At 44.1% G+C, this 23,534-nt stretch overlaps 1 protein-coding gene across 7 annotated transcripts in view; it reads left to right on the forward strand.

The window, feature by feature from the left end:
• RERE (arginine-glutamic acid dipeptide repeats) overlaps positions 1-23,534 on the forward strand; it is a 246,486-nt gene that overhangs the window by 204,565 nt on the left and 18,387 nt on the right. For all 7 annotated transcript variants that reach the window (XM_069948322.1, XM_069948326.1, XM_069948323.1 and 4 more), the window contains 5 exons: positions 4,365-4,413; positions 7,356-7,480; positions 8,307-8,406; positions 14,404-14,502; positions 15,744-15,824. In XM_069948322.1, the coding sequence (XP_069804423.1) occupies positions 4,365-4,413; positions 7,356-7,480; positions 8,307-8,406; positions 14,404-14,502; positions 15,744-15,824 (454 nt within the window). The remainder of the gene's footprint in view (positions 1-4,364; positions 4,414-7,355; positions 7,481-8,306; positions 8,407-14,403; positions 14,503-15,743; positions 15,825-23,534) is intronic.

A 23,534-nucleotide genomic window follows, 5' to 3' on the forward strand; every position in this document is an offset into this window, starting at 1 on the left:
GTGTGGGCAGCGATCTATCAGTCACGGCTAGTGGGGCAGGGAGAAGCCGTGACTCCAGGCCCAGGAAGTATGAAGGTGATGACAGGTTCCCTGATAAGTGAAGCGGCCTGTGCCATCAGGAGTTGTCACATGGTGGTTTGTTGACTTGTGAAACATTTAGTATTGAAAGAAATGTTTCTTCTACAATCTCTGCCCATTGGCTGGAGGGATAGCTTGAGGCTAGTGGTGTCACATATTGCCCCTCTTATGTTGTTTAATGGTGCGTCCACACCTACAGGATCTGCAGCTGATTTTCTGCAGCAGATTTCATTTAAATAACTGAACACAGCATCAAATCTGCTGCAGATCCTGTAGGTGTGAACGCACCCTAATTATTATTATTAATTTTTTTTACATTATTAGTTCTTTGACTGTCTAATAATTTGGGAGGATTTGGGCTAATGTATTTTTGTGAGTTTCTGATTAACACTGCAGGTGAGTAGGGAGGCTCCAGTCAGGCTGCTCTTTCTCTTTGTGCATTTATCTGTTGTCTAGCATGAAAGGGGTTATCCAGTAAAAATATTTTTCTTTCATATTAACTGGTTTCAGAAAGTTATATAGATTTATATTTGTAGATTTTACTTCTGTTTAAAAATCTCAATTATTCCAGTACTTATCAGCTGCTGTATGTCCTGCAGGAAATGTTTTCTTTCCAGTTTGACACAGTGCTCTCTGCTGACATCTGGAACTGTCCAGAGCAGGAGAGGTTATCTATGGGGATTTGCTACTGCTCTGGACAGTTCCTATCTCGCACAGAGATGGCAGCAGAGAACACTGTGTCAGACTGAAAAGAATACACCACTTCCTGCGGGACATACAGCAGCTGATAAGTATGGAAAGACTTGAGATTTTTAAATAGAAGTAAATTGCAAATTTATATAACTTTCTAAAACCAGTTGATTTGAAAGAAAAAGATTTTCACCTTTTATATGGGTGTGGTATATTGATGCTAAGCTTTAGTAAGAGAATCAGCAAGAAGAACCAAATTGTAAATTTATGAATGAACAATTCACATATTGGTTGGACCAGTCCAGGAGCCAAGCAATGAACTGCATCAACTTCAGGGGAATAAATTTGGTCCCAGCTAAGTTTTTGCCTGCCTGCGTTCTGTGATGTCTCCTGAGACTGCACACTGTTAGATGATGCTATTGTTATACCAGCTATTATATACTTGTCATACTGCAGATTTCTAGGAGGTAACTATGGATTTGGCTGCATGGTTGGCTCATGAGTTGAGTTGCCGAACTTCAAATCTAATGCCAATAATTTGTCATTGATTCTTTCCGATAAAAGTCTGGAATAAGACTGTGGACCGTCCCGTTTGATAATTCTCTAGAAAATCAATACCCATAGTATTTAGATACAAAATAAGTGGCACCAGTTGTAGCCACTTATACATATTGTTGATGGTTGAGTATGCTATGCATCCCAGGTATACATCCGTATCCCATGAGAAAAGAAATTCTGACCTATACCATAGCGCACAGCTGCATGAGCCCTGTAGTTAGTAGTGCAGTGGACTACGCTGTTCAGTACAATAAAATAAACTGCACATGTGAAAAAACTGACTGTTTGGGCCATTTAGGTGTATGGACCTGCCATTGTCATCCCCCTTTTTTTTTTTTATTTGGATACTAATGTATACCTGGGACATACAGCATGAATACTGTGTGAATGCACCCTTAGGATTTGCTGTGGATTTTTCATGCAGGTTTGCTAAAAAAAAAAAAAAAAAAAACCTTTCATGCTGCCCAAACCACAGAGTGTATGAAACCAGGTACGGACAGCAGGATGCCGTGGCACTAAAATTTACACTGAAACGGTCATAGTAAATGATGGTGTCCCACTATTCTGCTGCATGTACCTGTTGTCATGCTGCCCGTGGTGAAAGATGAAAGCCACTAAATATAGATCTGTGGTTTTCAAAATTGTTTACTCCCCCCCCCCCGCATCCACACACCGACACCAATTCCACACCGTTTGCTGCAGATTTGTGGTGTGGATAGGTGTACGCTGACTGAGGGGGGGATGGCAAGCTCCATGTAAAATAACAAGTCAGCCGGACACAGCTACACCAGGTTATTTACATGTGTGAGGTGGTAGTATAACCTGGCTTTGTGATAGGAATTGTAGGCCTGGGTCATGTCAGCGCGGTGTGTTTCTAAAATACAGAAGAAAATGTAAATTTCCTGCTGGGAAGGTCGTCCCTCCGATCATGCAGCGACAAGACAGTGGTGAATGCCCGTGCAGGTTTTTTCCCTTTGAGGAGCACAGGGAGTGCGGAGGCCATTGTGACGCTTGGGCAGGGGGCTGGCGGGTTACACGGCTTGTGTCTCTGTACTACCAGGGTCTGTGCCACCGCTACACCTCCTCCTGCCATTTCACTTCCCCAGCGCCTCTCTGTCCGGCGCGTGTTTACCTCAGTGAGCACAGCGTTTCCATAGCAACCAGCATTTTTTCAAAGGGAAGATCTTGTCATTTTATGTAATTCGCCGCAGCTGAAGAGGGCCGAAATATTAAGTTGTTGCCATGGAGACGGCTTTGATAGATCAGTTTCTTTTGTGTCTTTCTGCAATTTTTTTTTTTTTTTTTCCTGTAGAAATTATATAGTCCAGGAGTCTAGAATTAACACCTTCCTGGCAGGGAATAAACCTCCGTCTCTGGATCACAACACCAGGAATGGCGCTGGCTGGCGTTTGAAGCAGTTACATTAAAGCCCTCGCACTGACATTAGATCACACTCGGGGCTCGGTGGCGGCATGCACTGTGATGGTACTGTCCCCCTGCAGAGAGCTGTAGTCTCTCAGCGTGACTGCTATTATACCACGCCGCGCCGTCTCATTGCACAGTCCTTACAGCTGGGAGAGCAATCCTATATTGTCTACTAGATACCAGTGCTTGTATACGTACCCTCAAATTATCGTCATCGCAAGAAAAGATGGCGCCCTGGTCTCTTATATATATATATATATATATATATATATATATATATATATATATATATATATATATATATATATATATATAAATATCTCATCTGGCGTGCATAAAAGTGTCTCCAATCCAGTTTGTCACAGATCGGATAATTATTTTGAAGTGGAAAAAAAATATGAAAAATATTATTTATTTTTGCAAATTTTTTAAATGACTTCCTGTTATTCAGATATGCAAATCGCATTGGTCACATTTGGGTCCATAGCCTTCAATTCTCTAGTTGATGCAATGTTTGGGGTTTTTTTTTTTTCTATTTTTAGGCACATTTCTGTTTAAAAACTTATGAACATAAAGGCTAAAAAAAAAAAAAAAACAGCTTTAAAGATTTTTAGGAGCTAAATAGAGATGAGCGAACCTCGAGCATGCTTCAGTCCATCCGAACCCAAACATTCGGCATTTGCGGTGGCTGCTAAACTTGGCTAAAGCCCTAAGGCTTTGTGGAAAACATGGGTATAGTCATTGGGGGAGATTTATCAAACATGGCGTAAAGTGAAACTAGCTCAGTCGCCCCTAGCAACCAATCAGATGCCACCTTTAATTTTCCAAACAGTCTGCGAGGAATGAAAGGTGGAATCTGGTTGCTAGGGGCAACTGGGCCAGTTTCCCTTTACGCCATGTTTGATAAATCTCCCCCATTGGCTGTATTTATGTTTTCCAGACAACCTTAGAACTTTATCCAAGTTCAGCAGCCCCAGCTAATCAAATGCTGATCGTTCGGGTTCGGATGGACCCGAACCCGGTTCGCTCATCTCTAGTGCTTAACACATGTCAAAAATCACTAATAACATCTAACATAAGCATGTCACTTTTTTTTTTTTTTTAATATTATTATAAATGTGTCCTTCAATGGTAAAAAGACATGCATTTTTTTTTATTTTTTTGGCTTTTGTATTTTTTTCTGTTTTTGCAATATTTATCTTTTTCCCTAGAAAATGTATTGGTTTATGTAAGAGTCTATTGGATTTTTCAACTTATTTGTCCCCACAACCGGCACAATACAGCAATATTGTTAGGGCCCCGGCCTCAGCCGGATACAGCAGGTACAGACACACAGTCTCCAGGGGTCATCCAGTCTTGGCATGACAGTCAGTGGCTAGCAGCCAGCGCTGAACTCAATCACCTCTGTGCGGATCTTACAGCCACAATCTGCAACCTGCTCTACAGATCCAAACTTGTTTACTCATAGCCGTGCATATACCATGTGGAAAAAGAAATGCTACCGATTCTCCTTTGTATCCCCCCAATATCTTTATAATATATGCAGTGTAATTACATTAGATGTGTGGTGAGAGATACTTTTGTATACTAACTCTAATGTGTTTGTGTTACAGGAGGCTGAATAGCACCCAAGGAGAGATTCGTGTGGGGCCAAGTCATCAGGTACATTATTTAAATCTTTTTTTTTTTTTTTTTGTGCCATTATCAATACTGTGAGACTTAAAAGGGTACAAACCCACACACCGTATACACAGCAGATACGCAGCAAAAACGCAGCAGATTTGGTGGTTCAGATTTGATGCTGTGTCCAGTTATTAAGATCTAATCTGCTGCGTATTTGTTGCGTGTTTGTTGCGTATTTGCTGCGTATCGCAGCAGTAAATAAGCTGCGTATACGGTGTGTGGGTTTGTACCTTTAAAGGTGCTTTCCTAGCAATTAATATTGATGGCCTCTCCTTCCGGATTGACCATTAATTACTGATCAGCAAGGTACCAACAACCACCCGCTGAGAATCGCACTGTGAAAGGATCTGAAAGCAGTTGGCTCCATTCAATGTGTAGTGGTAGCATTGTGTAACTGCAGACCAGACTTGGCCACTACACAGTGACTACAGCTACTTCTGGACCTGATCACTGTGCAGCAGCTGATTGACCAATCTGTGTTCGATGGCTTATTCAGAGGATAGATATTAAATCACTCTTCGCATGATGTGCAAACAATACTGGCATGAATGAGAAATTTTAAGGGTATAGTTACACAAGGCAGGTTTGCTACAGATATTTCTAGAAATATCAGTTCCATTCCGGCGCATAGATTTTTGGCAGCTCCATTTATATTAATAGGATAGTTAAGGAAATTTCTGCAACAAATCTGCCATGTGTGAATAAACCTCACCTCTATGTTCCCTGCAGCCTGTCAGCAGACACAAGCTGTATTATGATCAGTACCTGCTGCACTGTATACACTAGCTCGCATTCTGCTGACAGATTAGAAGAGAATTTAATTTCTCCACCACAAAGGAGCTACTCTATTAACAAACCTCCCTGGGACCTGTTTGCTGAATCTTCGGGTATGTTCACACTGAGTAAAACAGACGGAATTCCGCGGCGGAACTTTCCGCCGGGGAATCCCGCCTGTCTGTGTCCCATAGCCCGTTTATGGGAGAGTGCAGGCTCCTCCGCAGCCGCCGCTCTCCGCTCAAACAAGTGACATGTCACGTCTGTGAATAAAGAGCGGCGGCAGCGGAGGAGCGCGAGCCTTCTCATTTCACGCGCGGTATTTCCGCCGTATTTGCTCAGTGTGAAAATACCCTTCCCATCTTTACATCGGCCGTTGCGAGACTTGGATCTACACTGGACCATACAGTTGCCAGGGCAGCCATACAGCATTCAGCATGTTCCATTCATGGCAATAGGCCTATCGTTGGGTGCTGTATTATTGCTTGGAAGTTGTATTGCCCAATATGGACCTGCATCTCTCCATGCCCAGTCTAATGGGTAGAAAGTTGTAGGTATGCGTTAAGGCTAACGAATAGATATGAGTGCAACTCAAGCATGCTTGTCCAGTTGTTTGGCATTTGAACAACGGTGGCCTATGGCAGTGATTTTCAACCTTTTTTGAGCCGCGGCACACTTTTTATACTTAAAAAATCCCGGGGCACACCACCAACCAAAATGGCACAAAATGACACTAAAACAGTACATATTATACATATAGTTAATAATATAGATTCTAAATGTATTTATACTCACTCAGTGTGAAACCTGGGCCTGTTTTCTTCTCCCCCCTGTGCTTCTCTCCACCATACTTCTCCCCCCTGCTTCTCTCCTGTGCTTCTCTCGTGTGCTTCTCTCGTGTGCTTCTCTCGTGTGCTTCTCTCGTGTGCTTCTCTCGTGTGCTTCTCTCGTGTGCTTCTCTCGTGTGCTTCTCTCGTGTGCTTCTCTCGTGTGCTTCTCTCGTGTGCCTCTCTCGTGTGCCTCTCTCCTGTGCCTCTCTCCCCCCTGCTTCTCTCCTGTGCTTCTCTCCCCCCTGCTTCTCTCCTGTGCTTCTCTCCACCATACTTCTCTCCCCCCTGCTTCTCTCCACCAAACTTCTCTCCCCTGTTTCTCCCGATCCCCATGTTTCTCTCCCCCATCCCCATGTTTCTCTCCCCCCTGCTTCTCTCTGCTGTTTCTCTCCCCCATCCCCATGTTTCTCTCCCCCCTGCTTCTCTCCCCTGTTTCTCCCCCATCCCCAGGTTTCTCTCCCCCATTGTTTTCTCCTGTTTCACAGGGGCACCAGAGTTTGGGGAACTTTCCCCGCGGCACACCCGACCATGTGTCGCGGCACACTAGTGTGTCGCGGCACACTAGTGTGCCACGGCACACTGGTTGAAAATCACTGGCCTATGGCATCCAAATTCAGCCACTGGTATCCAAATGCCAAACGATCAGACGTGAGCCTACTAGAGTTTTACATAGATGGTCAGCAGCCCAGTTACAATATTTTATTGATGTCATGTACCATTTTGCTGCAGAAATTGCCCTGCTAATTGTGGGCGTTAAAACCTTGCCTAAGGCCCCGAACCCGCGCCTCGTAATTGGCAGCTTCCAGATAAATATTGCCTTTTTAAGTATGATTTGTATTGCATCCGGAAGAAGTAATTACAGAGGCTGGAGCCGTTGGCGGTGAAGTGCTCTCCATCCTTACTGCTAATATCTTTGCAGATGACTAAGCTGCTAATTAGGCCTCCCGACACCACCGCCGCCTCCTATCTGTGCAATGGCGGAGCTTACTCCCTGGAGCCTCACCGCACTTTTTTGTATATTTTGTTGAGTTAGGCCGGCCAGATCCTACAGGTTTGCCAATGCATTCCTTTTGGTTTGTATCAAGCTGTATGTCTGTCTCTAAGAAATGACTCGACCCAGTTGAATTTTTTAATGACAGTCAATAAACCTTTCAATGTGACGCTTAGTTGGCTTAAGGAGCATCTATTATTTATCCCTTAACAGTAACCTGCCATGGTAACATTTATTTGTTGACTTGGTTCTTACCTGCTCAACTTTTCAGTTTTGCTTGTAAAGAATATTCAGTGCCGTGTATAACATTCTACTGTATTCCGCAGGCCAAGCTTCCTGATCTACAACCCTTCCCCTCCCCTGATCGAGATCCCATCACTCAGCATGAAGAGCTGGTGTGGATGCCGGGTGTCAATGACTGCGATCTGCTGATGTATCTCAGGGCAGCCAGGTGAGCCATTTACTTTCCCACAGGCCTTTCTATTATTTGAAATGGCCTTAGCCTATACCTATGCACAGTGGTGTCCCACTTGCAAATCAATGAGGATATATTCACATGCAGCTGATCCATTGCAGAAATGTCTGCCCTATTTATCTAAATGGAGCAAAATTGTGCAGAAACTATGCATAAGCTGCAGAACTGACGCCATTCTTTTGAGTGGAGCGTATTTTCTGCAATAAATTTGCAACATGTGACCGTAGCAGACATTTTTAACCTGCCAATCCATCCATTCCATTACCCGTGTCTGAAAAACTGTCATGACTTTCTGCAAATGCCATTGAAATGATTTCTTAAAGAAATCAGAAATATATGTATATATCCTTTGGCTGCGAGCCATACAGTATTGTAACTCCACAAAAGTCTACAAAAGTCAGACTAAATGAGCCTAGTAATTTGAGATTTTTGGAGGCATTAAGAATTTTATAACCCTTTTTTTCCCAATTTTTCCAATAGCAAATGCGATTGGCAAACCAGCTTTTTTGAACTGAATGTGAAATCAATACCATATGAAATTAGTAGAATTCAATGGTCAAAAAAAGTGTTTCTTGGACGTTTTTTGGGACATATATCTTAAAAAAAAAAAAAAAAAAATTCAGCCTATGCATTTGCTGCTTTGTAGGAACTATTGCGCAAGACAGAAGTTTTTTTTGTTTTTTTTTTGTTTTTTTTTTATGGTATGTGTTTGTAACAAACTCTCCCTTTTATAGTATGTGTTCTTGTTTTTGGGTGTAACCAGCAATATACTCAATTCACACATGTGCATTTTTCTGGACAGGAGCATGGCTGCCTTTGCGGGTATGTGTGATGGTGGATCTACAGAAGATGGCTGTGTTGCTGCGTCTCGTGATGACACAACACTCAACGCTCTTAACACAGTAAGTGGTAGTCGTGAGCATTCCCAATTATACATGTATATACTGAGAAAATCCATAGGATTGTTATGAGATATGTGTGTGTATGTATGTACGTATATATATGTACGAGTGTGTGTGTATGTGTATATATATATATATATATATATATATATATATATATATATATATATATATTATATATTATATATATTATATACACACACACACACACACATACACACACACACACACACAGCCATTGGAATTCTGAATCATACAGTTTTCTAGCACACAATGTTGTTGTGCTTTATTTTATAATGGATGCTCAACATTAGAGTTTTCAGTGTCTGATGTGTTCTTTGAACATTTATGCAACATAGCGCTTTAACCCAGAAAAGCAGGGATAGACTGCAGGGTGTGTGCGGCATTATCCTGGCACCGTGTGCAGTTGTAAAAGCTTCCCGAATCACCGGGGAGGTACTGTAAGTGATTTCCAGCCGTCTGATGATTACAGCAGATATATGACAATTGTGTTCATTGACAGGTAGATGAATCACACTGCAGAATGCTCCCATATACAGGAGGCGGAGGCCGCTATTGATGGATAAATATTAGTCATCTGCTCTCTTGTATCTGAACATTATTTGTTTTTTATACCTGGTGCATTATGCAGATGGAGTGGATTTTGCTGTATGGGTAATACCAGATCCTGTAGTCACCCGTATGTGATTTTACCGTGTTCCAGTAAGGCAGGCTTAGACAACCTGCAGCTTTGGTGCTGGAAGGCCTCACAGCAGTATAACAGCCAGAGAGCCCCAGGTTACACGTCTCCATTATAAGGCATCACAGGATGTGTTTGTATTTGGTGGAACTCATTATAGCTGTCAGATCTGCTAGTAAGTTTATACATCAAAGCTAGCCATCCGCCTCCTGCTACTAAGCTGCTCTTATGGGCTGTACATGAAGACAACACGCCTTACAGGGTACTTTGCCCTAGATGTACGACTGATGTGCTTGATGGATATATGGGACAAAATACACTTCTAGAAATTAGTTAGATCTGGATCTTCCATTAAAAAGCCATTGATTACTGAATATTCCTACAGAGGCTTAAGTATGTATCTTTTTGCCTATAAAGGTATTTCATCCTTTATAATCTATTCTGTGAGACAACCCTTGAATTGGAGCATAAATGTGTGACCATGTGGGTCTGGCTGCCAGTCCCCCAGTGATTTCAAGAGAAATGGTTCCATGGGTGCTGCTCACTTTTGTGGGACTGACTCTGTTTGTACTCTGCAGTCTCTGTCAGTCCTATAGAAGTGAATAGTAGCAATCATGCAAGTGAAATGCCACTCATTTACAGGGACTCTGTGGATAGATAATTCATGATTTTATTAGGAAAAACCCTTTTTAAGGCACATAAACAGGGCCTCTTGGGGACCCCTTTCTACAAGCCAAATCCTAGGGCTACAATACTGACCTATTCCATGCATGCTCTACATAGACAGCCTAGTCACTGCATGCATTATATAGACAGCCTAGTCTATGCATGCGTTACATAGACAGCCTACTCTGTGCATGCGTTACATAGACATCCTACTCTGTGCATGCATTATATAGACAGCCTACTCTGTGCATGCATTATATAGACAGCCTACTCTGTGCATGCATTATATAGACAGCCTACTCTGTGCATGCATTATATAGACAGCCTACTCTGTGCATGCATTATATAGACAGCCTACTCTGTGCATGCATTATATAGACAGCCTACTCTGTGCATGCATTATATAGACAGCCTACTCTGTGCATGCATTATATAGACAGCCTACTCTGTGCATGCATTATATAGACAGCCTAGTCCGTGCATGTGTTACATAGACATCCTAGTCCGTGCATGCAGTATTTAGACAGCCTAGTCAGTTCATGCAGTATATAGACAGCCTAGTCTATGCATGCCTTACATAGACAGCCTACTCTGTGCATGCGTTACATAGACAGCCTACTCTGTGCATGCGTTACAGAGACAGCCTACTCCGTGCATGCGTTACAGAGACAGCCTACTCCGTGCATGCGTTACAGAGACAGCCTACTCCGTGCATGCGTTACAGAGACAGCCTACTCCGTGCATGCGTTACAGAGACAGCCTACTCCGTGCATGCGTTACAGAGACAGCCTACTCCGTGCATGCGTTACAGAGACAGCCTACTCCGTGCATGCGTTACAGAGACAGCCTACTCCGTGCATGCGTTACAGAGACAGCCTACTCCGTGCATGCGTTACAGAGACAGCCTACTCCGTGCATGCGTTACAGAGACAGCCTACTCCGTGCATGCGTTACAGAGACAGCCTACTCCGTGCATGCGTTACAGAGACAGCCTACTCCGTGCATGCGTTACAGAGACAGCCTACTCCGTGCATGCGTTACAGAGACAGCCTACTCCGTGCATGCGTTACAGAGACAGCCTACTCCGTGCATGCGTTACAGAGACAGCCTACTCCGTGCATGCGTTACAGAGACAGCCTACTCCGTGCATGCGTTACAGAGACAGCCTACTCCGTGCATGCGTTACAGAGACAGCCTACTCCGTGCATGCGTTACAGAGACAGCCTACTCCGTGCATGCGTTACAGAGACAGCCTACTCCGTGCATGCGTTACAGAGACAGCCTACTCCGTGCATGCGTTACAGAGACAGCCTACTCCGTGCATGCGTTACAGAGACAGCCTACTCCGTGCATGCGTTACAGAGACAGCCTACTCCGTGCATGCGTTATATAGATTGATGTATAAATTTCTACTATGTGATACTGAGTTCATATTTTTCAGAATAGATTCCTACCCAGCTTCCATTTCATTTGGAAAGTAGTCTTCATATATCTGCCTTACAATCTAAAAATATTGTAGTTCATTTGACCTTCATATGTATCGTGGGCCCATTATAGTGGATATGAGACTCCTGCTCGGACATTGATATAAAGAGCGCATTCTGTGTACAGCATTGCTGAATATGTCAGCACTATAAAAATAGAGAGTGAAGGTCTTGTATGTATGTATGTCAGCGGGCTCTTTGTACAGCCTTGCTCTTTGTTGTTGCTTCTGGTTTTCCCAGGTAGTTATATGCAGCCCTGGGAGATATAAAGGAGCCCTGGATGAGCAGTGTCATTTATTATTATGGAAATTCAATAAGGTTTCCATCCCTGCTATAAATCAGACTTGACAATCTGGGGCTTTATTTCTGCAATAACAGCAGCACCTGCTATCAGCAGCGCTAGTGCAGTGATTTAATGTTTCTTGCACAGACGCGGTGAAGTAGAGGTGTGCAGAGACGAGCAAGGGGGCACCCACCGAGCCGATAAGATGTCGTGATCCATGGGAATGTAGCACTTACTGGGCCTTTCAGGGTGTCCTTGTGTCTTGCTATTTGTGGCGTGCCGTATCCCTTTACGTCTCCGGATAAGAATGTGGGCGGCAACCGTGTAAAATAAACCCTTCTAAATATAAGGCCGAGCAGTTGACGTCCCAAGAGATGCCCGCTCCTCTCTGTTCATTTTCAGCTTTAGGGTCTTTTCAATGACGAGTAGGTCAGTAGCTGATAAACCAATATAAAGGCATTGAATTATCTGACCTTGCAGTTCTATCCCCCACCATAGGGCAGCATTGTGGCTCAGAGATTTAGGATTGAGATTGCACATTGAACAACATCTGGGTATCTTGCTTCCTCTTAAAATATATGCTAGTAATATTAGTGTATTAATAAGCCAGGGACTGATGTGATCGGCACCAATCTGTGTCTGCCATATACAGTATAAGGAAAACCTAATGGACAATTTCTGCTCGGTCAGGTGCTTGTTCTTTGGACCCCTTGGTGAATGCAATACATACTATTTTTGTATTTTTGCTGTAATATGCCTCATTAATACACATCTTTGAGCGCTGGACAGGTCCCTGCCCTCTAGAATAGACATTATGGTAGCATATTCCTAGTCCATCTATCACATTGCACTTATTATATGATAACAGATCATAAACTCAGAGATGCAGAACTAAGCCCCTTCCTCCCCCCCAAACCATGGAATGTAATTTTCTTCATCTTAACCGAATTTATTCCTATGCATTGACTAAATCTTGAAATATGGACATTTCTGTCTGCTATCGGTGAGGCTAAGCAGGTCCGAAGTCCCTTTTATATTGTGTGGAAGTGGCAATGTAATGAGTCATTATAGAAGCACAGGTTGCCAGAGCCGCCTTCTCCTACCCCCATTCAGCTTAGAAACAGGAAAGGTATCTACAGAATATGCACTGTAATTGAAGATATAAATTAGAATGCAGCGCCGTGTGGAGATGTGAGAGACGGGGAATGGAGTTCATTATGAAACCAAGGAGCCTTCCAGCTGTGTCACTAAAAAAGGAAATGGTGAGATCACACCGGCGGCGGATGGCATATTGTACATGATGGTACCTGCTCGGAGCTGACTGCAGGGTTAGTCTGGGCACACCGTTTGCATCAGGAGGTTGTGGTGGTCACATTTACCTGTAGACCACTGATCAAAGCAAATTAGGTACATGCAAATATCCCACCCTAAAGTAGCAATTAGGACCTTATTATACAGGGCAATTATCAGCCAATAAGCACAGGCCCGGCAGTCAGCTGATCAACAAGCAAACACCCATTCATTGGCTAATCACCCTGTCATCCTTATTTGTCAGCCACACGTCACATTATGCAATAAAAGGATGTTCCGCCAACAAATAAGTAAATCTCCAACGAACAATCCAGCCATCGTCCATGCAGCTCTTTCACCTTATAGTACACTTGTTAAACCAACATCAATCTCCCTATGTTAGGCTGGGTTCACAGTACGTTTTTGTAATCAGTTTTTTCCATCTGTTTTTTGAAAAACAAAACTGATGCATGTGTGTGCATCCGCTTTGATCAGTCTTTCCATTGAATTCCATTATTAAGAAAAACTGATCCAAAGGATCCGTTTTTTTTTTAACGTACACAAAAAAGTAGTCAACCCTATTTTTGTGTCCGTTAAAGAAAACTGATCCTTTTTTTTTTATAATGGAATTCAATGGAAAAATGGATCAAAACGGACGCACACACATGCTTTTTTGCAAAAAACGGATGGAAGAAACGGATTGCAAAAACGTAGTGTGAACCCAGCCTGATTCCACACTAGTGTGCGGGGCACATGTTTCATTCGTGATCTTCTCACCCATGACTCCTTCTCCCTGGACTCTCCTGGACCAGATATGCAGAAGTGACTGGAGCAGGGGCTCGCTTGTAATAGGGAGGGGTTGGTAGAACACCCTGATACATATATTTGCATTGTATTGGGGGATAAACTGGAACTCTACATGGTGTTGATCTATTTGCAAACTGTAAAAATAAAAAAAAAGCGGGAAGAGGTTGGTGTTTACTTTCCTTTCGTGATCTGTCATTTGACTCCAGGGATCGGGGAGGCATGTTCTCCGCTCTGTTTTTGGCCAGTGGAGCTTGGCTGAGTGTAGTTCGGGGGGGGGGGGGAGAAAGGGGGATTTCTGAGGAAAAACATGGCAGTCTGTGAGCCGCTGCTCTGAAGTGCTAGAAATGTATCCTGTCTGGGTTCTAAAAGCAGAGGTGGCGGCTGATGGCGTGTGCTGTGCACGGCTCAGCTTCTGCACACTGTGATACTATACGTGCCTAGCTCTGATGCCTATCACCCACATTGGGCACGACTAGGGGATCTATGGAGTTTTTCTGGTGATCGAAAGGAAAATACTGGATAGATTGGACCCCATATTACATCCAGCAGATGTGGAATCACTAGTGGTCTGTGTGGTTGCCTTCTTCCCATATGGATAATATTTGGGGACTCCATTGAATAGCACATGTTCACTATTATAATAAATGCTATTATTAATGTAGTGATTTCCAGTCAAAAGCAGTAAAAGCAGAGAATGTTAGGCCATAATACAATTTGTTTAGTATAGGGTCTGGTGTAATTCTACTCTTTTTCTTGTGTTTTTCTAGCTACATGAAAGCAACTATGATGCCGGGAAGGCATTACAACGTCTGGTGAAGAAGCCCGTTCCCAAACTGATAGAGAAGTGCTGGACAGAAGATGAAGTGGTAAGACTGCACTGGTATCTTTGATGAAAACCGGCACACCGCCATGTTGCCCACGTAATATAAGATGTTTAGGCTACTTTGCACAGAAAAGAAGCCATTTATAACACACCTATAAAAGGAACAGTCAGAGGCAGCTGCCTCCGGTTTATAAGGACACATGGATCCACCTGGCAGAATAAATCTGCGCTCTGGCCTCTCAGCAGAATACAGGCAGATCACACATTAAAAGCCAGATAAGATGCCACAGTCTATAAAACATGATAAGGCTCTTAGAAGTCTTGGATGGAGCTGAGGTGATGGCAGGTTTATGTCTTCCCTCGAAAATAGAATCAGATCGTGTTACCTATGTCAGTTTTGGAAACCCTTTCAGTAATACTAGGGTTGTATATCTTAACCACTTCTTTGGCTTCCTAGAGACTGGAAAATCAGCGTTCTATTCAATACCAATACTACCTCTTATTTAACTACTTTTACTGTCATAGAATGTCTTAAAGGGTTTGTTCGGAATAAGAATCCCAACCCCCAATAATCCGCACAATGGAATTTTTTCATGCTTGTGGTTTTTTATTTCACTGGCATCTTGTTTAAATCAAGATTTTTTTTTTTTATTCCTAAAATTTTTATTTAAATTATCCAACATAATAAAAACAAGAAAAAAAAACTAAAACCATTTTCCCTCTGACCACTAAACCTTATAATAAGCTGACATGTCATATTCTGTAAGGATCACTTCCCACCAACAGGATTACAAACAGGATTACAATGACGGGCAACATCCATATGTAGATAGCACAGGACTCACCATTCACAATAGGTGATGTACACAGCTTCTCTCCTCTCCGTCCGTACACAGGTCACTTAGTGTGCAAACTAAACTCTGTAATGGGCAATAAATATCTCTAGACTACCAATGCCATGGGCTGTGTAGCTGCTGTAAAGCATGTCTCTGGATGCTGTTAATAGCAGCCTAGGCAAGATGGCTGCCTCCATATTTATGTACAGAAAACAGAATAAGAACCAAAAATGAAAAAAAGAAAATTGATTACCTTACACTGTTCATACACCTTAGCTGTCATCCGACAGCTTTTCCTGTCAAACCCCAACACTCCCCCCAAACACATGCATGCTCAGATCAGCCAAGTGTTAAGGCATTCCCAACAGGGAGAAGGGGATTGACATTGATATTGTGACCAAAATTTTTTTTAAACTTTATTGACAAGTGTCTCTTGTGTTTGCTACAGAAACGGTTCATTAAAGGATTAAGACAGTATGGCAAGAACTTCTTCAGAATTAGAAAAGAATTGCTTCCCAACAAAGAGACAGTAAGTTTCTGTTACTTTGAGTCATCAGATGTGGACCTATTGTTTGAACGAAGTTTTCATTTTGAGCGTTTGTTTTTTATGAATTTTTAGTATTTTCTTTTTTCTTGTTACTATCTGTACTATAAAATAATCTGGACATCTTGCAGTGTTCATTCTGGCCACTAAGCCTAACAATAAGCTGACACTGTTCTGTAGAGAAGTCTCCTCCTCTGTGTCAGGGCTCCTGCTGTATATTCCAGTGAGCTTGGTTAGTTGCATCTCTCGGAGCAGAGATGGTTTGTTTGGGCTGTAACAGCGGCAGATTACTGATGATAGGCCTTCTTGCAGATGTCAGCACATGGTCGCCTGTTTCCATGGTGTTGACTGTTCCACGTTACTAATATCTCCTAATTAGCGCAAATGTTTCACAAGGAAATTGCAAGTGGAGTGCTTTTGTTTGTCTCCTCCCAAGGTATCTACAAGTAGTGCACATGCCAGATGACCCTGTAATGGCTGCGGAGACGTTAACCAAGCCATTCAGGTAGAAGTGTGAAGAGCATAATGGGTCTTAAGATGAAATATGTTATCCGGCATCCCTTCCCCTTTCTAGCTCGTCCTTTGAAAGAATCTCCAGTACACGTGAATAAGACGTCTGGGAGAAGGCTCATGCCTTGTAGTGGTTGCTGTTCACATTATTCTAGCTGCAGTGGGTATTTTATTATTCTCAGCCCATGAACGCTTTTGGCCTTTGTTCCAGTTGGCTATAAAACTTTTCAGTCCTCTACCTAATGTAGTGTAGAGATTTACATGCACAGCAGCGGTATCCCAACCCGGTGTTCTTCTCTCACATCACTGGGTATTCAGCAGACAACCTTGTGCCTGTGCACTGAAAATTGGCTAATTTATAACCGCTATATATATTAGGGCAGGGATGTGATAGGAGTGTGCTGAAAACACAGCAGGGTGCCCCGTACATCTGTCTGCTAGGAGCAGATTGCGCTTTTTTTTTTTTTCTCTCCTTCCTTTCTTTTTGTAGCAGGAAAGCGGTATACAGCAAGACAATCACTATTTTCTAAATGTCAAGGGGACAAGAGCGTTGATGGAAATGAGCAATTCCTTCCAAGAGGAAATGGATAGAGGTGCATACTGTAGCTGCTTCACATAAGCTAAAGAGCAGGTGCTTCATAGAATCTGGATAGTGTAATATCCTATCACTATGGGTAGGCTGCAGTCATCATGGTGACCTGGCACTAACAATTGCAAAATACAGCTAAAAAAAAAAAAAAAAAATCAGGAGTAATATTCTTATTAACCGAGAATGGGGGCTTTCTAGATGTTGCAAAACTACAACTCCCAGCAAGGCTTGACAGCCTACAGTTTTGCAACAGCTGGAGGCTAACATTAAAGAGTACGGATCTGGGACAATACTTGCTGTTAGGGCTCATGCATAATGTGGTATTACAGTTCTGTTGTATGACACCCATACAAATCTTAAAAAACAGAACCATGGATGCTGATATCATTGCGGCCTATGGCTTGTCTATTCAGTGAACATCCATCTAGGATCACATAAAGCAGAGATAAAATAACATGCGTTTTGCTTCCGTAGACTGTGTAAATTCATCAGTCGTGTACAATGTCTTATTTGACATGAGAAAAATGAAGGGCTGGACTGAAGTGTGGGGCGGTGTTCTTCAGTTGACTATGGAAGGCTGCAGTTTTCACTAGAGCCAGTTCCTACTGTCAGAATTTCACCATATAGAGAGCTGGAAATACGGGGTCCTGCCACTGACGATTGTCGGGAAGAAAACAAGATTGAGAAAGTTGAAAAATGACATGTTCAGGCTTATCCGTATTGAGTATCAAGAACATGATGCTAGGTGTCCAAAACTCAGTCAATAAAGATGAAAAGCTTTAGGGCACAGAGATGGATTTGGCCATACTAAAGGCCCTATTACAGGGCCATACTAAAGGCCCTGTATTTTACCCATTATAGGCCATTACGAATGATAATCGCTTTGTGTAATAAAAGGTAACGATCAGCTGACATGCACAATGTCGGCTGATCATTGTCTTTCAATGGCTTTCAACATGTTGAAAGACAAACTACCATGATAGCAATGATCTGTGGATGTTGCTCGGTGTAACAGTATCGGCGGCAGCGGACCGCCTTGATCTCCTATGGGCTGCCCCCCCCCCCCCCCACACACACACACACACTCTTACCCTCTTGCTGGTAAAAGGTGGGGCAATGAGGTCTGTGCTCGCTTGCTGTATAGCAAAATTATAGTAAAATTGTTCAGTGTGCTTTATAGTAAAATTTCTCAGTGTACTGCCCTGCTCTGTGGTGAGCCCTGCCCCTAAGTGTCCTCCACTCAGCCTGTATATTCCTATAGAGGACACTGGGGGCAGGCCATGGTCACATGCTCCTCCATGTCGGCCATCTTATGGACAGACTTTCCACAGAGCAGGGCAGCTCAGCCTGGAGAAGGGGAGTCTGATTTAAGCTCCATGAGGTACACAGGGAGCTGCTGTCAGTAATGTGAATACACTCACTTATACTACAATTTTACTATAAAGTGGCCAACCCCTTCGGGCCATGTAATAGGGGCCTAACATTCATAGGAGAAAGAATGTCAACCAAGATGATAGAAGAGCAAAGGCCTTGAGTGGTGATGAGTGAAACTACAGTATGTTCGGGTTTGTGAAATCTAAACGTCCGGCATTTGACTCCCGGTGCCTGGAGATGATGGATGAAGTCCTAGGGCTGCATCCAACTCCTCCAGCTACCAGAAGGCAAATGCTGAACCTTCGGGATTTTGCGAACTTGAACTTAATGTAGTTTTGCTCATCCCTGGTCCTGACTTCAGAGCATTGTGCAGTATTTTTTATTAATGCACTATTTTATTCCAGCTCTTAAATCTATCTCCTGGCCCACAACTCAAGGTGGAATCCACCATTTTATTTGCCTCATTGTGCTTGGCTCCTGTTCTGCAGGAAATCATTGTCTTTCATGCATTACTGGCTGATGGGACGATGCCGGTGTCGTAGCTAGATAATGCTCACCTTTATGTCCCATCAGCTTCTGCCTGGTTCACTTCTATTTGACATCCTAACATTGGGTCTGGAAGCTATGACTGATGTCTTCTATGCACATTGTAATACATAGAGCCGTGTGCTATGCACTTGTGCAGATTATTCTCTAATCTCATTAAGTGGATGAGGTCTGAAGCTCCAGTGGTATTGGCGTCTAGGGGAGGGCAGATGGCCCTGTAGAGCGAGGCTGATCCATCTTTGTGCTTTCTGAGCTACACGGATTCGCTGTAAGAATAAGCCTTTGGCTTACTATTGTAATGAATCTGTATCATAGGGACATCACAGCAAAGTATTAGTGTATCCTGCTTGTGCTGAAAGGGTTATATGTGAGCAATAGAAACCTTGGCTCTTACCACCCCCTTGAGGCCTACATTTCTCTAGCTCATTTAAGGCTTTGGATTGGATCTGCCTCTGCAGATATTGTCATCCACTGTTCTCCCGGACAGAGGGTGAATCAGATGAATATAATGGCCGCCAAGAGCTCCTCTCTCATATGTTACAGTCATACTATACCTGCTTTTATTATTAGAATTGGATACAGGTAAAATGCAAAAGTATCCCCCCCTCTTTCTTGGGATTAAATAGAATTGTATAAGATAAAAATGTATAACCCCTTAGTATCTTCCTGTACCTCCTGGATTGCCCATGGCTGGCAGGAACTTTAATAGCAATCATCCCTTTAGGCTTTATTGTTTTCTAGACATGACAGCTGAGCCGATAGAAATGTTTTCCATGCAACCTTGTAGCAGATGTTGTGCCCTGGTATAACAGTTCAGAAATATGACATGTCTCACATAATTCACTGCACCCACCCAGTTGTCTCGATGCCGCCTGCTGGTGCCTGTTTAGTCTGTATGTGTGCCAAAGACCAGATATACATATATATGTGGCTTATTTAAAATATACCTCCAAAGCATTTAAAGCCACTTAGTATATGCATCTTATTGGGTAAATTCAAGCATCTAATCTTGACTGAAGTAATTTCAGTATGGGGTGAGATTGCTACAGCCCTTTACTTCCTCCCTGCTGATGTCTGCTGCAAGAGCAGAGGAAGCTAAATATTTTAGAGTACCTGGAACCATGCCAAACACGGTTGTCATACTTAATGCCCCAAAACATTTCTTTAAATATTTCTTAAATATCCGCTCCCTGCCACTCTTCCCAGGATGCTGGGAAAAGCTGGATCCAATCCTGGGAAACTTCTCCCAGTTTGCTAGAATTGGATACAGCTTTTCCCTGGCACCCAGGCTGGAGCAGCAGGGAGTGGAGCAGCACTGAAAGGCTGGCGACTCTATTGCAACGCAGATCAAACAAAGCCCTTTGCTTCGCTTAGATGAGCGTTGCGCTCATTTCTAGCCAGGGCCGGACTGGGACTAAAAATCAGCCCTGGCATTTCCGAGCACACAGGCCCACTCACCGTGCGGTGATAAGTTATGAGAGGATGTCGTGAGTGCAGCACGGCTACATGTATCATCACGGCCATGACTGGAATTACAGATAATAACACAGTAAATGGGGTCAGAAGCTTCTGTCTCTGTACTATGTAGCTGAGCTGCAGTTACAGGTCATCACCACTACACAGTGTACAGAGACAGACTGCTTCTGGCCCGGTCACTGTGCTCAGTTTAACACCACCACCACATACTGACTAATACCACCACACACTGACTAATACCACCACATACTGATTAATACCACCGCATACTGACTAATGCAACCGCATACTGACTAATACAACCACATACTAACTAATACCACCACATACTGACTAATACCACCGCATACTGACTAATACCACTGCATACTGACTAATACCACCGCATACTGACTAATGTCACCGCATACTAACTAATACCACCACATACTAACTAATACCACAGCATACTGACTGACACCTCCACATACTAATACCACCACACACTGACTAATACCACCGCATACTGACTAATACCACCGCATACTGACTAATGTCACCGCAGACAGACATATTAGGCTCCTCACTCTGACACCATCCTCATCTCTATACTAACTGCACATCTGTACTGTACCCTTTACACCCTCATTTAGTGGGTAGGCTGACTTTATGTGACCCCCTTATTGTATATGCATCCCTCTATGTAGCCTCCTTATAGATGGCCCCCTCTCTTATCCCCCCTCTTATAGATGGCCCCCTCTGTTATAGATGCCCCCTCTCCCTTCTCCCCCCTCATTTATAGATGGCCCCCTCTCTCTTCTCCCCCCTCCTTTATAGATGGCCCCTTCTCTCTTCTCCCCCCTCCTTTATAGATGGCCCCCTCTCTCTTCTCCCCCTCCGTTATAGATGCCCCCCTCTCTTCTCCCCCCTCCTTTATAGATGGCCCCCTCTCTCTTCTCCCCCCTCCTTTATAGATGGCCCCCTCTCTCTTCTCCCCCCTCCTTTATAGATGGCCCCCTCTCTCTTCTCCCCCCTCCTTTATAGATGGCCCCCTCTCTCTTCTCCCCCCTCCTTTATAGATGGCCCCCTCTCTCTTCTCCCCCCTCCTTTATAGATGGCCCCCCTCTCTTCTCCCCCCTACTTTATAGATGGCCCCCTCTCTCTTCTCCCCCCTCCTTTATAGATGGCCCCCTCTCTCTTCTCCCCCTCCCTTATAGATGCCCCCCTCTGTTATAGATGCCCCCCTCTCTCTTCTCCCCCCTCCTTTATTGATGGCCCCCTCTCTCTTCTCCCCCCTCCTTTATAGATGGCCCCCTCTCTCTTCTCCCCCCTCCTTTATAGATGGCCCCCTCTCTCTTCTCCCCCCTCCTTTATAGATGGCCCCCTCTCTCTTCTCCCCCCTCCTTTATAGATGGCCCCCTCTCTCTTTTCCCCCCTCCTTTATAGATGGCCCCCTCTCTCTTCTCCCCCCTACTTTATAGATGGCCCCCCTCTCTCTTCTCCCCCCTCCTTTATAGATGGCCCCTGGTCTCTGCAGCCCGCTCCTGTTACCTCCTATCACCACAGCCCGCTCGGTCCGCCTCCTGTCACCGGAGCCCGCCTCGGTCACCGCAGCCCGCTCGGTCCGCATCCTGTCACCGGAGCCCGCCTCTGCCCGCTCCGGTCACCGCAGCCCGCTCGGCCCGCCTTCTGTCACCGGATCACAGCCTCTGCCCGCTACAGTCACCTTAGCCCGCTCGGCCCGCCCCTGACGTGCGCCGCTAATCCAATCAACGTAGAGCAGCGTGGGGCCGCTGCGGTGCACGTAACACGCGTTCCACGGCCGGCCGCAGCGGCCCCACGTTGATTGGATTAGCGCCGCATGTCAGGGGCGGGCCGAGCGGGCTAAGGTGACCGGAGGGGGCAGAGGCTGTGATCCGGTGACAGGAGGCGGACCTAGCGGACTGCGGTGACCGGAGCGGGCAGAAGCGGACGGGGAAGAGAAACGGGCCGCGGCGGTGATTTTTTTTTTTTGATGCAGCCCGGGCGGCCCACGGACTGGTAATCTGGCCAGCCCAGCGGGCATTTGCCCGGCTTGCCAGATTACCAGTCCGGGCCTGTTTCTAGCTGTCAGCATTGATTAGATATTGAACAACTTACAGTAGGGGTATCACAATTTAAAATATAACTTGATTAGATATTGGCAGCGTAATTGGGACATACCATGTAAACATATTAGTCAACTTATTTTTGCATTTCTTGGAGAAATAAAAAGAGGACCTACACAATGCTGAGCTCTAAGGAGAGATGCTCTAGAATTATATTATAAGGAACACAATTTTTAATCTCCAAGGACACAGCAATTTTTTTTTACCAGTTTGTTTGGGAGTCCTGACCAAAACTGATATAGTTTCGGGAGATGTGGGCACTATTCCACTGCAGGAGACAGGTTTTCTGTGGACCATGCAAGATAGAGCAGCTGTCCTGGGAGCGAAGTGCTCAGCTGCACAATCTTTAAGGGAAACTCCAGCAATCCCATAAAGAAAAAACAAAATTCACAAATGCCTCTCTATTCATGTAAATAGATTAGAAAACTGGAGAGAGAGATGAAACAACAGTGTCTCCTTTCCCCTATACTACTCAGAAGACACTTTTGTTTTCATGCCCCTTGGCCGGGTAATCACTGTGTGATGTCAGTGGTGTTACAGCTTGCCTGGTACCAGAAGACACAGAGATCAGATGGGAGGGGGAGGACAGAGTGGACCAGGCAGTGAGGATTTTCAGCAGCTTCAGACCATTTTATGTAATACAAACCTATTACAAACAAGCTTAGATTATGGGTGGGGAATGAACAGGGTTACTTTTTTCTTAACCAGAGTTCCCCTTTAGGTTTTTCCAAATGACAGGAAAACTTCAAAAGTGGAAACACCCTTGCGATTTGTGAGAGTTTTTTTTTTTTGTGTGTGTTTTTACCAGAAGTAGATGCAGCAGGAAGGAGAAGTCTTTCTTTTTTATTTCAAAATGCAAAATCCAATCCTGTCTTTTGGCCCTAAAAACTGGCACGAAAACGGCATGTGTGGTTGGATCAGAATATCTTACCCACATAGGGGAGTGACAAGCTGCCTCCTGCCTGTAGTCCTGTGATCAGAGCAGCATCAGCCTTGATCCAAGCTATTTGTAAGGGTCCTTTAACATGGCTCGATATGGGGTCATGTTAGGACACAAGCGAGTGCCAATTATCG

Source organism: Dendropsophus ebraccatus, chromosome 12, assembly GCF_027789765.1.
Source record: "Dendropsophus ebraccatus isolate aDenEbr1 chromosome 12, aDenEbr1.pat, whole genome shotgun sequence".
NCBI lineage: Eukaryota > Metazoa > Chordata > Amphibia > Anura > Hylidae > Dendropsophus > Dendropsophus ebraccatus.